We start from the raw sequence: 14,337 nt of genomic DNA on the forward strand, positions 1-14,337 counted from the left end.
CAGGTACACCTGCACTCCTGGAATATCGCGCAGCAGCGCGTCCATCCGCCTCTGGAATATAGCTGGAGCAGAACTTGCGCCAAAAGTTAATCTGTTGAATCAGAAGAGCCATTTCTGAGCGCTGAGGACTGCTATCTTTTCGGTTTTCACAGGCGCCAGGACATCTTGCGCAACCAGTTGGTCGAGCGCTTCCGACATCTTGTCCCTCAAAGCGTAGGGAACCGTACGGGCCTTAAAAAACTTTGGACACGCATTCTCTTTCGGCTGCAATGTCACCGGTGGTCCCTTGCATACGCCGAGTCCTGGAGCAAACACGTCAGCATATTCGTTGAGCAGCTCTTGCAGTTCCGTGCTGTCAGCTTTTATCTCGATTGGTTGCACACTCGCGACCACACGCGACAACATTGCCACCCCAGCCTCGTTGAATGCCTTGATTGTGTCTCTGCCGCACAAAGATGGTCCGACGCTGTCGACCACTATGACCGTACCCGGAATGCCTTTCCCGCCGCATGTAGCCGTCCGCCAACTGGAAGTTCGCCCAAGAGGCAGGATAGCTTAAGCTGTGATTTGCTCAACGGCGGCCACAGCGCCTCGTACTTCCGGAACGTCGTTACGGAGATGACACTCACGGGTGATCCTGTGTCCACCAGCATAGTAAGAGGGACGTTATTCCAATTAATGTCCTTGTAAATTGGCCGAACCTTGCGGATGCTGGCTTCTTGGTGGAGAACCGCTGCAATAGTGTACATGGCTTCGCTGTCGCCCGAGCTCGTGTCCCCTGCTGCTGCCATTGCGTAGGAGCCCTGGCGTCGTTGGCCTCCCGGGTGCGATGCGTGCCGAAGGAAACTTGTGCTGGACTGGCACATTCGGCGCAGATGTCCTCGTTTGCCGCACCGGTAGCACACCGCGTGAAGGTGTTTGCATTCCCCCTCGGTGTGCGACTCGCCACCACACCTGCCACATGTATCGCACTTCTCCAGCCTTGGGCGCAGCTTCGATGAACGGCTCTTTCGACGGGCAAAATGTACCTCTCCTGGCTCTGAAGAGTGCATGCTTTTGGCGTTCTGGGAGGCTTTCTGTGCCGAGACAACAAAGTCTTCCGCCTCTTCCAGTGTAAGCTTCCGTTGAGTCAGTAAATTTCGCCGGACGTCTTCATCTTGCACACCGCACACAATTCTGTCCCGCAACATGCGCTCCAGTGACGTTCCGAAGTTGCGCTTCTCCGCTAACCGCCTAATTTCCGCAATGAAGTCCTGGGCAGATTCCCCGTCTTTTTGCGAGCGCCTGAAGAAAGCATAACTTCCAGCGATCTCGTTAACTTGCGGAGCGTAGTGGTCTTCCAAATGCTGGACGACTTCTTCGTAACTCAGCTCATTCACTTGTTTTGGATGACACCGCCCCTGCACCACTCGCACCGCACTGTCTGTGAGCGAAGCTATGAGCAGCGCTGGCTTCTTCGTTGCTTCCGCGATGCTCTGGGCTTCGAAGTAAGCCTCCAGCCGAACACGATACGTAGGCCACGTACTACCTTCTGCATCCGTGAATTCCAGTGGCCGCCCGGCACTCATTCTTGCGCGCGTAAGTTCGCCTAGCGCCGGCGCGCTATCTCGTCGCCACTGTTACATAGCAACACGCAGGAATGACACAACAAGAAGGAACGATTTATTCAAGCAGCTCCTCTTATAGCCCGGCGATGAGGTGACGTTGTGATCACGTGGTCATGACAAGGTTTGCCGACGACGCATCAGACTTGAAACGGTACAATTTTCTTTTTGAGATAAAAGGAGAGGATCCTGGCCTTGCAAGTGGCACTGCCGCTTGATGCAAAGCGCAAAGCGAGGTGCGGCCCGCCACATCGCACAGAAACGGCGTCTTGGGCCTAGTTCTCCGTGCGACCGCCGCGGCGCCACTGCTCGGGGACAACTGCTCGCAGGGAAACGCCGCGACAGCTGCGTCGGTACGCCCGCAGCTGGCTGTTTGAGGGCGTAATCAGTGCGCTTTCTAGTTGCTAACTAAAGACTGCATTTTTAAGTAGTCCTTGAAAGTGCCCATTATGACACAATCACCGCAGCAGGTGGGAATCCCCCTTCTAGTGTATGCCTGAACAGTGTTCATAGATAATAACACAATCATCGCAGCAGGTGGGAATCCCCTTTCTAGTGTATGCCTGAACGCTGTTCATAACGCACGCCTATACGATGCACTACCGGGCGAGCGGCTGTACCTCAGGATGTTGCGTTAATGCGCCTGAAGCTTTCGATCTATTTTAAGGCGAAAGCCTTTTGTAGCTCATGACTCGCCAGAGTGTCCGTGCGTCCGCAGCACCTGTCAGTCATCAGCATGATAGTAAGAATGGTTACTTGAAAAGTCAGTAATGATAGTTAATGGTGTAGTAGTAGATGTACGAACCGTAATGATAATTAGTTAATGATACCTAGTAAACGCGCACACTGCGCATTGCCTCCCAGCGCAATCCTCAGGTTTTATAACAAAGGCGCATGCGCATTGATGTCACAAGATTTCGCAATGGTCGTACCACCCAGAGCTCGCTCAGTTGCTCTTTGAACGTTGGTCGAGGAATCATACCGCGCGCGCGCGCTCCAATGTCGCCCGCTACGAAACGCGCTCGCGATGCCGAACGGAAGCGTTCAAGAGTCGCCAAACGGTCTTCAACAGTGGCCAAGCAGAGGACAGCGACAGACGCGGTTAAAGGCTTTTGCCTCTGCGAACTTTAGATGGTCAAAGTGCTTCTCTGATTTTTATTCACTTCTCGCGCCCACATGTAGACGGTGAATGAGACGGACACACACAGCCGGTCACACACTGTAGATATCTGCTTCATGTCACGTCCAATAGTGGTTCTTTCTATATATATATATATATATATATATATATATATATATATATATATATATATATATATATATATATATATATATATATGTATAGTTTTTGTAAGTTATAAAAACCGCGGGTTCGATCCCGGCCGCGGAGGCTGAATTTCGATGAAGGTGAAATTCTAGAGGCCCGTGTGCTGTGCGATGTCAGTGCACGTTAAAGAACCCCAGGTGGCCGAAATTTCCGCAGCCCTTCACTACGGCGTCTCTCATAACCTCAGTCGCTTTGGGACGTTAAACCCCAATAAACCAAACCAAACCAATTTATAAAAAGAAAAACAATCAGTATAGCCGAAGTTGTGAAACTTTATAAGCGAAACTGCAGCCGAGAAAACCAGGTTCTTCAACCAGCAGCTTGATACTTTAATTACACAGTCATACAAAAAAGAAGGAACCATTCACAGACGAAGAACCTTCCCTGAGCTTCCTTTTTGTAGTCATTCTCTGTAAAATGCAAGGAACACACCAGAGACCTGTCGCTTGGCACCCACTTGCTTCCTTTCCCTGACAGTCCTTGGCGAGCGATATTTTCAGCTACGCTTCTCGACGCTGTAGTTCAGAGGGAAACTCGTGATATCTCGCAGTGGGGTGCTTTCTGGAGTTTGTGACACACGGGGCAGACAGCAAATGCGCGGCATCGTGCCCCATACACGTCAGTGACCTCTACACACCCGTGCACAAAAAGCCCAAAGCGTGCACGGCAGACGCGAGGCAAACACTAATTCGCGCGCACACAAAAGTCCAAATCCAGCACTGCAGACACGAGGCAAAAGTGCTCACTCACGCGCACCCTCGAAAATCCAAAGAAAGCACTGCAGACACGAGGAGATGAAGCAAACGCGCTCGGACGCGACGAAGAAAGGAGCGATTCGGGAGTCCACTCCCGGGGAACCAGGCGACTTGTCTCCGAGCAGTGGCGCCCTCACCGAAAACAGCGGCCGCGACTGTAAACTACCCCAGGAGGCGCTCACCCATTGTCGGCGGCGCGACGTGGCTGGCCGCATCTCGCTTTGCATCAAGCGACCGTGCAAGTGGAGATCGCGATAAGATTCACGCAGGGGCCAGATCCAGCGGCGGTTCTCTTCGAGAACTGGTTCCTCTCGTCGCTCCTAATTGGCCAACTGTCTTCATCTACGGCGTGACGCGTGTCTTCCAGAGGTGGCTCCACGCTTTTCGTTTACGTCACGGGGCGGAGATACGAAACCGAAAGGAACCGTTTTTGCGGCCGAGGCAGGAACCGCGGCGGTGTTAACCCAGTGAAAAAAACCATTGTGTCCAATTGAGATTTCAAATTGGACCCAACTGGACCCAATTGGAAGCCAAATGGACCTAATTGGTCAGAGGAAAACCAATTGGGGAGTCCAACTGGTTTACCTAATTCCAAATGGACAGCCCAATTGGTCTCTGAATTTCCAAGTGGACTCCAGAATCCAATTGGGGAGTCCAATTGGTTTCTGAACTTCCAATTGGTCTCGGGAATCCATTTGGAGAGTCGAACTGGTTTCTGGACTTTAGCTGGACTCGGGAATCAAATTGGAGAGCCCAATTGGTTTCCCTGATTTCAACTGACCAGTCCAATTTGGTGTCTCAGCTTTCAGTTAGCTCTGTCATTTCAGCTGAATTGTACAATTTGTACCCGGGACTCCATTGGTTTCATCACATTCGGTTGGACTGCCCAGTTGGTCCCCAAGCTGTGTTCCAAACTAATGGCCAAATTGTATAAAGGCAGAGTTGATTCCTATATTACCAAGTGGCTGTAGTCCACTAGCCAGGTAATAGAGTTAGTGCCTTGCTCCAAATGAACAGTCCAGAGCATATTGCTAGTGAGTCGAGCACGAAGGTCCAACTCGATGCTCCACTTGTTAAAGATGCGCAACTGAAAAATTTCCAATTGGAAAAAAACCAATTGGAAGCCAATGATTGCCTTGATTGGGATCAGAGTATTGCTCTCTATGAACACAAAACTGGGAAATAATGAGGTCTTAGTAAAAAGATGTGAGCTGCTTTATCTACTGCATTAATATAATCATTTAAACTGTCACTGCAGGCATGAAATAATAAAATAACTTTGCTCAATGGACAAGCGTCACTGGCTCCATCAGCAGTGTCTCATGAATGGGGTATATAAGTTGGAGCAAAAGTATGCTCTGTGCATATATATATATATATATTAACTGTGTCTGTGTTCCTTCTATGTGATATTGCAGGCTTGTTTGCCTTCAGTTCCCTAAAAGCTTGGAATTATCCCAATTTCAATTCCCATGTAAAAATGTACAGCCTCTTAAACTGCAGGGGGAAAATCCACTTGGTTCTATACCATTCGAATCAAACTGCAGCTGAATGTGAAATGAATTGACTCGTTGGTTTTAATCAAAACGCGTGCGCTGATGACGTAGGCTGAGAAGTGTCTACTGAATCGGACCAAATGAGGTCTTTCAATTGGGGTACACCCCTTGGTGCCTGCCCAATTGGAGCTGACCATTTGGTGTCGGCCAATTGGAGTGGTCCAAATGTTATTTTCCAATTGGTATTCCCAATGGTGTCGAAAACATATTTGGAAATATCCAATTGGTTCCAATTGGAAATTGCCAATTGGAACCCAATGGTTTTTTTCGACTAGGTTCTGTCCCACTGGTGACGCACCAGTCCGCTTGAGGTCCCTGGAGCAAATCCACCACCCTACTCTGAGGCAGTGCATGGGCTTTCCTCGGTGCTCTCCCATTGCGGCCACCCACTCAGAGGCTGGGACCTGGCCACTCTCCCTCCTCCTCCTCCAGACTGGGCTTCGGCATCTGAACCGCCTGCACCACACGCCAGACGGTGGGCCCTCCTGTCCCGTCTCAGCCAGGCCCCGTCTTCCCGCATGGGGCTCCTATGGAGCACCTTCACCCGGCTCCTTGCCCCTCCTACAGCCCAGGAAGCAGCCCCCACCACCTACCAGGCCTCCACTCTCCATCTCTGTGGACATCAAGGACTGCAGCAAGAGGCAAACTCCGGTCGCTGCCCTCATCGCCGCTCTGCTGCACGAGGCACTGGAAGGTCACCTACAGATCTTCACAGACGGCTCAGTCCTCCCGATCACCGGAAAAGCTGCGGCAGCCGGCGTCGCCGCAACCCTGGGTATAGCCCTGGCATGCCGGCTAGGATTCTCAGCCAGCTCTACAGCAGCCGAACTAGCCGGCCTCCATCTGGCCGCAGGCCTCCTGAGTCTGATGCCTGGGCAGCAACCAGCCGTAATCCTAACGGAGCTAAGAGCTGTCCTCCTGCTCCTGCGGCGAGGACAGACAAGGCAGGACACTGTCGCCCGCCTGATGGCCATCGAGGACTCTGGGCGCCCTGTTTCCCTGCAGTGGGTTCCCTCCCACGTCGGCATTGCAGGCAACGAGGCGGAAGACCAGGTGGCCGGAGCTGCCCACACCAGCGGCGCTCCCATCAATCCAGCGGTGACCCAACTGGACTTTGCCCGCCCAGCTCCCAGGCGAGCCATTCAAGGACTCCACCTGTAACGAGTTAGTGGACCGAGCAATGCCGAGAGGCGGACCGGCTCGGCGGTCGCCGTCAACGGCTAGGCTCGAAGAAGTGGACGATGATGCACCGCGCTCCACTGCGCAACGAACAACTGCTCCTAGAGCTGTGTCCTTTTTATTGCCTTGCTGCCTCGGAAGTTCTATCCCGTCGGCACCGGGTAGCGCCACAAAACAAACATGAAACCAAAACTGTAACAGTCCTCCCCCATTAGTTTGTTCAAGAAGAGCATTATGGAGAGTAGCGCTGCGGCTTGCGGCTTCTCATGCTTCTTCGCAACTGAGGCGTGCTGCACGCTAACTTGGGAGAGTTCATAGCAGTCTCTTCTGTACCACCAGTCACGTTCACAGTTGTCTCTTCTGTACCACCAGTCACGGTCACAGTTGTCTCTTCTGTGCCACTAGTAGCACTCACGGTGAGGTCAGAGTCCACAGAAACAGCCAAGCTGGTGTCACACTCAGTTGATAGGTGGCTGGAAACGCCCTGTGTTCCAGTAGGTCCAGGCCTCCATAGTTCAGTGGTAGGCTCAACGATTTCTTCGACTTGAGGACGTAGGTGGTCGCCGTGCCTATGCCAGAGAGTACCGTCACTGAGACAGACTGTAGCTGCTGACTGACCTGTGGTGCTCGTGACACGTGCGGGTACCCACGGTGGCCCTCGACGAAAGTTCTTTGCGAGTACATTGTCTCCCACATTCGGCAATGGAGCAGAACGACACCCTTTATCGGCCTGTAGTTTCTGCTTCAACTGTCTCAGCAGCATTGAAGTGTGTAGATTTGGGCGAAGAACATCCAAAGGTGTCTTGAACATCCTTCCCATGAGCATTTCACACTGTGCTCTGCCTGTGACTTCATGTGGCGTGGTTCTGTAATGAAATAAGAACCGCGAAATCTAGGTTTGGAAAGATCCAGATCCACTCTTCTTGATCTTGTTCTTGACAGTCTGTACGACGCGCTCTGCCGCACCATTCGAAGCTGGATGGTTGGGAGGCACAAGCATGCGACGCATTCCATTACGTGCCAAGAATTCCAAGTACTGTTCACTTGCAAAAGCAGGCCCATGGTCGGAAACTATGAGATCCGGCAGTCCATGCTGCGCTAATGTTGTTCGCAAAGCATTGATAACAGCATCGGCTGATGTTGACGCCACTAGAAAAACTTCGACCCACTTTGAATAGGCGTCAACAATGACCAGGAATGTGTGACCCATGAATGGGCCCCCAAAGTCAACGTGAAGCCTTGACCAGGGCCTCTGTGGAAATGGCCATGGCGTGTGCTGAATGCGTTGCGGTGCACGCAGTTAAGCTTGGCAGGTTTCACAGCTCTTTACACTCTTAGCGATGTCTCCATCCATTCCCGGCCACCAGATGTGGCTTCTGGCAATTGTCTTGCTTTTCTCAATGCCAGGATGCCCTGCATGAAGTATCATTAGGATGTTGGCTTGCAAAGATTTTGGGATAACAAGTCGGGAACACCACAGCAAGCAACCTTCGTGGAGGCTTAGTTCGCTGCTCCTTGCTGTGAATGGATTTCCTTCTGGTCCTGCTGGAAGTTTTTCCCCTCGTAGGACAGCAAGAGCTACATTTATTTATTTATTCAAATACCCTAAAGGCCCTCTGCAAGAGGGTATTACATAGGGGGGGCACACGAAACACACTAATAAGAATATGCGAGAAACAAAATAGTAAGAATAAACAATTTCAGCAAACATAGCAAGAAAACCACAAAATACGCAAACCCCAATATTAGAAGTGGATTAAAGTTCGAATAAAAATAAGATAAAAGTGTGAAAATTGAAACACCGGGGGTTCAAGGATAACACAAAAAGAAAAAACTACAATACGATATCGAACAAGATGCGCAGGTATTAAATTAGTCCTGGCAAAAAAAAACAGCTAACCACAAAAACGCACAGAGACGTCAAATTCTGATATGAGTCCACAGCATTTGATGAAATTCATCGGTGTTAACTTCAGTGGCAATATCTGATGGTAGGTTATTCCAGTCAGCTATGGTTTTGGGGATGAATGATTGTGCGTAATGGGCCGAGTGGCATGCTGGGCGTTTGACTTTGCAGGGATGATCACGGCGAAGAAAAATTACAGGGGGTGACTGAAAGAAGTCGTCGCGCAAATGATCATGATGATAAAGTTTGTGAAAGAGAGATAAACGGGCGTGTTTCCGTCGTAGTGATAGCGGATGCAGTTCGGCACGAATTTTTAAAGATGAAACACTGGAGTACGGAGAATAATCTGAAAAAATGAAGCGAGCAGCACGGCTTTGCAGGGATTCAATGTTACGTATAATGTAGTCTTGGCTCGGGTCCCAGGTGGCACATGCATATTCAATTTTAGGCCTGATTAACGTGATGTACGCGAGTTTCTTTAGATGTGAAGGCGCTTGCTTTAGTCTGTGTTTCATGATTCCGAAAGGACGGTTAGCAGATGCAAGAGTAACGTTGATGTGATGATGCCATGTTAGATCCGATTGCAAGTTGACTCCTAAGTATTTGTACGTGGTAGTAAGTTCGACAACGTTGTTACCTATAAAGTATGAAGTTGGAATACGGGAAGAGGAGTGTGTAAATGACATGCACTTAGTTTTAGTATGATTTAGGGTCATTTGCCAGTCTGAACACCATTGTTATTACGTTGAGGTCTGACTGCAATGCTTGATGGTCAGTGTCAGTAGAAATGGTACGGTAAATTACGCAATCATCGGCGAACAGTCTTACTCTGGACGACATGCAGTTAGGCAGGTCATTAATATAGATTAGCAAAAGCAAAGGGCCAAGCACGCTCCCTTGTGGAACGCCGGACGTGACAGGAATAAAAGGGGAGTTGTGATCATTAATATTTGTGAATTGAGTTCGAAATGACAAGAAATCTTTTATCCATGCAATGACTTGTGCGTCAATGTTAAAATGTTTTAGTTTCAGCAGTAGCCTGTGGTGAGGAACGCGGTCAAAAGCTTTAGAAAAAACCAAGAATATCGCGTCGACTTGGTTGCCAGCGTCAATACATGAAAGCAAGTCATTAGTAAACCCTGCAAGTTGCCCATTGCATGAATATCCCTTGCGGAAGCCGTGCTGGTATTTGAAGATTATATTATGCTCTTCTAAGTATTTTATGATTTGAGAATGTATGATATGTTCCAGTAGTTTGCAAACGGTGCTAGTTAACGAAATAGGCCGGTAGTTAAGCGGTGATGAGCGATCGCCAGATTTAAAAATTGGTATAACCTTGGCTGTACGTCAATCATTTGGAATTTGGCCGGATGACAATGACTGTGAAAAAAGAGCGCACAAGATTCCTGAAATGCTTTGCGATGTACTTTTAAGCAACTTGTTGTTGAACCCAACGTGGTCAGATGCAGATGATACCTTACGATTATTAAGTAGTGATATAATACCGGACTCGCTAATATTTATCTGTGGCATGATGATATCGGAAAGTGTACCTATGTTTGGGCATGAAGTGACGTCCTCGCGGGTGAACACAGACGAGAATGCATTGTTTAATATTTGTGCACACTTTGACTCGGGAACAGTGGCGCCTGTGGTATCGGTAAGTGTTACATCTGGATGATTGCTTGGATTTACTACTTGCCAAAATTTGCGAGGATTGTTAGTCAGCATAGATGATAGGTCGTGGTTAAAAAAGTGATGACGACTGGATTTAAGTAACTTTTGGTATTCTTTGTCGCACTGTTTGTATATAAGCCACGATGATGAAAGACCGGATTTCTGGGCTTGCCTGTACAATCGCTTTTTTTTTTGTTTAGACGCCGAAGTTGCTTGTTAAAGCATGGCGTAGAGCTCCTACTCCTAATTGTTATGGACGGTATATACTTGCTAACGACGTCAGTAAACATATTTTTGAACGGGCCAGTTTTCTTCAACTGTACGGGACAAGAAGTCATTAAGAAACTGGTCTGCAAAAAGAGATAATTGTGCATTAATTCCATCAAAGTTAGCTCTGCTATAGCATTTAATTTTTTTTCAATGATCTTCCTACTATTATGCCGACAAACAATGTTCCCAGTAATGACGTCATGATCGGAGAGCCCATCTAGGTGACTAATGTTGGCGCAGATGTCAGGGATATTAGTAAGGATTAGGTCAAGAATACTGGAGCATGTGGCAGTGCGCCGTGTGGGTTGCATGATAAGTTGGGATAATGAAAAATCTAAACATGACTGAAGAAATGCATTCGATTATCTTTCACTCTCCGTGACAGATAGAGAACCTTTTGGTTCAGGCATTGACATGGACATGGCTCAGGAATGGATCCTTTTTTGTAGCTTGTGCCATAATGGCAGGTGACAACAGTCCTGGGTATGCTGAAATGTTCAAGCATGAACATTTCAGCAGGTGCAGGTAGATCCACGTTGTTTGCAGGCAACCGCAACCTACTGAGAGCATCCGCATGACCTAAGTCCAGACCAGGCTTGTACACAAGCTTGTACTTGTATGCAGAAAGTTTCAATGCCCATCTGACTAGTCGTGGTGATGCTTGCACTGGAATGGGTTTGTCATCATTCAGTAATCCTAGTAGAGGCTTGTGATCCGTATAAGCAGTGAAAGGATTGCCCCACAAGTACTGGTGGAACTTTTCAACACCAAATACAAAGGCCAATGCCTCCTTGCCGAGTTGGCTGTAGTTTTGCTCTGCACGAGACAAACATCTGGAGGCAAAAGCAATGGGCGGTTCTCGACCATCAGATTCTCGGTGTGCCAAAACTGCGCCGATCCCATACGGAGAGGCATCGGAGCTGAGACTCAGTGGCTTCCCTGGGTCGAAATGTACTAGGACTGGGGCGGATGTTATTAACTGCTTCACTGCATTGAATACATTTTCTTGCTCTTTTCCCCACACCCATTTCTTCTCGTTCATGAGAAGTAAATGCAAAGGGCGGAGGCATCCGGAAACGTTTGGTAGGAAACGACTGTAGAAGTTCACAAGTCCCCAAAAACTTTGAAGCTCTTTGACGCCCCGGAGTGCAGGTGCATGAAGGATGGCAGATGCCTTGCTCAAACATGGAGACAGGCCTTGTTTGCTTATGATGTGCCCGAGGTATTCAACTTGTCGGACGAAAAAATGACACTTGTTGAACTTCAACTTAAGTCCAACATCACGAAGTCTAGATAGGACAGCACTGAGGTTGCGATGATGCTCCGAGTCATTCGAGCCAGTGACAAGGATATCATCGAAATATACTGCAACATGTGGCAGTCCTCGGAAAAGGTTCTCCGTCTCCCTTTGGAACAAGGCTGGTGCCGATGACACGCAAAAAGGAAGACGTGTATACTGGGATAATCCCATGTGTGTGGAGATTGTGACATACTTTCCTGATTCTTTGTCAAGAACTATTTGCTGGTAGGCGTCCCTCAAATCCAGCTTTGTGAACTTCTCACCTCCTGACAGCATGGCCCACAGGTCCTCAATTCTTGGAATTGGATACTTTTCCACCACAGCCACTGGATTAACGGTAATCTTGAAATCTCCGCAAATCCTGACGCGTCCATCCTTCTTGGCCACTGGAACAATTGGTGCAGCCCAAGCTGAAGAAGTGACTGACTCCAGGATGCCTTCTCTCTGTAGGCGCTGAAGCTCTTGCGACACCCCATCCTTCAGGGCAAAGGGCAGTGGCCGTGGCTTGAAAAACTTTGGTACAGCATCTTGTGGAACATGGATTGTGGCTTCTGGGCCCTTGAAAGTTCCCAGACTCTGTTCAAACACCTCAGGAAACGCTTGAAGGAGGTCCTCAACATCAGAAACAGCATGAACGTCTGCTTCCACGCGAGCAATGTCAATGCCCAGTTCTCGAATCCAGTTCCGGCCCAGAAGTGTAGGTGAACATTCCCCAGTCAGGAATAAAGGTAGCACTGCTTTTCTGTCACGAAATTGCACTGTGACATCCGCTCTACCTTGAACTTGTGTGAGCTCGCCCGAGTAGCTTCGCAGGAGTACATCAGACGGCATGACAGGTACTGACGGTAGCAGCTCCTGAAGATTTTTTTCCATGACAGAAACGCTCGCACCGGTGTCCAGCTCCATACAGAGCGGCTTACCGCAAACGCTGACTGTGACGGTGAAGGGTGGTGACGGCGCGACGGTGTCGACTGGCCACATGACAAACACATCGGCAGAAACGTCGTTGTCAACAGTGTTGACTGGATGAGTCCCACACGAAGTTTTGCGAGCCGGAGGCGCGGACGCATGTGGCTTTGTGAATTTTCCCTTCCGTGACGAAGCGTGCTTTTTCTTCGAGTTGCACACTCGAGCAATGTGTCCCTGCTTCCTGCAGTAATTGCACGAACTACTGATGTGCTTGCAAACGGACGCAAGGTGTTCGTCACCACAGCGGTAGCATGTGACACGCCCCTTTGATGCCGCGACTTGATAAGTGGGAAGCGCACTTCGACTTGAGCTCGCTATCTCGCCGGCATCTTTCTTCGCAGCTTCCATGGCAAGTGCAGTTTGTACAGCGTCTTCATACGTAAGGTCTGCTTTCTCGAGCAGCCTCGTCTGCACGGCTGTGTCGTTGATGCCGCACACGATGCGGTCCCTCAAAATGTTGCTAAGCTCAGTTCCGAAGTTGCAATGTTCAGAGAGGCTTTTGAGCGACGCCACAAAGTTACTGACTGACTCGCCCTCCGCGCGAACACGCGTGTTGAACCTGAAACGCTGCGCGACAGCAGATGGTTTGGGGCAGTAATGGTCACCAAGAACAGAAAGAATTTCTTCCAAGGTTTTGTCTTGCGGTTGGGCGGGCTTCACGAGATCCCGCAAGAGAGCATACGTTTCCTGTCCACAACAACTAAAGAAGACTGACTCCTCTTTTGCTTCTGCGATGTCATTCGCGATGAAAAAAGCTTTAAGGCGATCAACGTAGCAAGGCCACGCATCTCCTCCTCCTCCGTCGAACGCTTCGAGTTCGCCGAACATTGGAATGACGGAATTCTTGCGCGTTGAACTCGTCATAACAACGAAGAACTCACGTGCGCAGAAGGGGAGGAGGAAAGACGACCTTGACTGGAACTTGAACTTGAATTTTTCTCCTCGTCGCCACTTGTAACGAGTTAGTGGACCGAGCAATGCCGAGAGGCGGACCGGCTCGGCTTTCGCCGTCAACGGCTAGGCTCGAAGAAACGGACGATGATGCACCGCGCTCCACTGCGCAACGAACAACTGCTCTTAGAGCTGTGTCCTTTTTATTGCCTTGCTGCCTGGCAAGTTCTATCCCGTTGGCACCGGGTGGAGCCACAAAACAAACATAAAACCGAAACTGTAACACCACCCAGATCTCCGACTGGCCGCAGGGGAGCTTCCTGAGGGTCCCCGACGACCTTCCCCGTAAAGAGCGCTCCCTACTCCTGCGGCTCCGAACAGGCTCCTCCTGGACGCAGACCCGTCTCTATCGTCATGGCAGAGCCTCCTCCCCAGCCCACCTCCTCTGCACCTGCCCAACCCTGCACCATGGTGCAAGGCTACCATGCCCTGGGCCTCCCCGCCACCTCAGCCCAGGACCTGCTCCACCCTGCCCGCAGCCCCATCGCTGCCTTCAGGCTACTCCTGGAGTTCCTTCAGGTGACAGGCCTGGACACTCGGCTCTAAGCCGTAACCCCTCCCCAGCTGTATCCCCCTCCAGGGCCCCAATCCCCGTGCACCAGTCCCGGTGCATAGGAGCCCTCCCCGGTGCGAGCTGCACCACACGCCAGAGGAGCCCTGTCCTAGTGAAGACCACAGCGCGCGCGCCGCCTGCGAATCTTCCCCCACATACCCATATCCCCGCCCCGCTCCAAGCAGTGCCCCCATTCAAAGGGTGGCAGAAGAGTGAGCGTACTCCCCCCCGTAGCCACAAGTAGTAGTGTTCTATTTCGGCGCGAACCGCGTCTTGTGTTTGTGAACAAA

The 14,337-nt window shown here is 50.0% G+C and overlaps 1 protein-coding gene and 1 pseudogene across 1 annotated transcript; one reads left to right on the plus strand and one right to left on the minus strand.

Moving 5' to 3' along the window:
* Window positions 1-476: 476 nt before the first annotated feature.
* On the minus strand, window positions 477-1,568 carry LOC149325043 (uncharacterized). Its single transcript, XM_089564175.1, has one exon. The coding sequence runs from the start codon at window positions 1,566-1,568 to the stop codon at window positions 477-479; it is 1,092 nt and encodes a 363-aa protein (XP_089420301.1).
* A 4,192-nt stretch (window positions 1,569-5,760) lies between these two features.
* On the plus strand, window positions 5,761-14,040 carry LOC149325044 (uncharacterized; annotated as a pseudogene).
* Window positions 14,041-14,337: the final 297 nt, after the last annotated feature.

Source organism: Amblyomma mixtum, chromosome 10, assembly GCF_055824585.1.
Source record: "Amblyomma mixtum isolate Tamu chromosome 10, ASM5582458v1, whole genome shotgun sequence".
Classification (NCBI taxonomy): Eukaryota; Metazoa; Arthropoda; class Arachnida; order Ixodida; family Ixodidae; genus Amblyomma; species Amblyomma mixtum.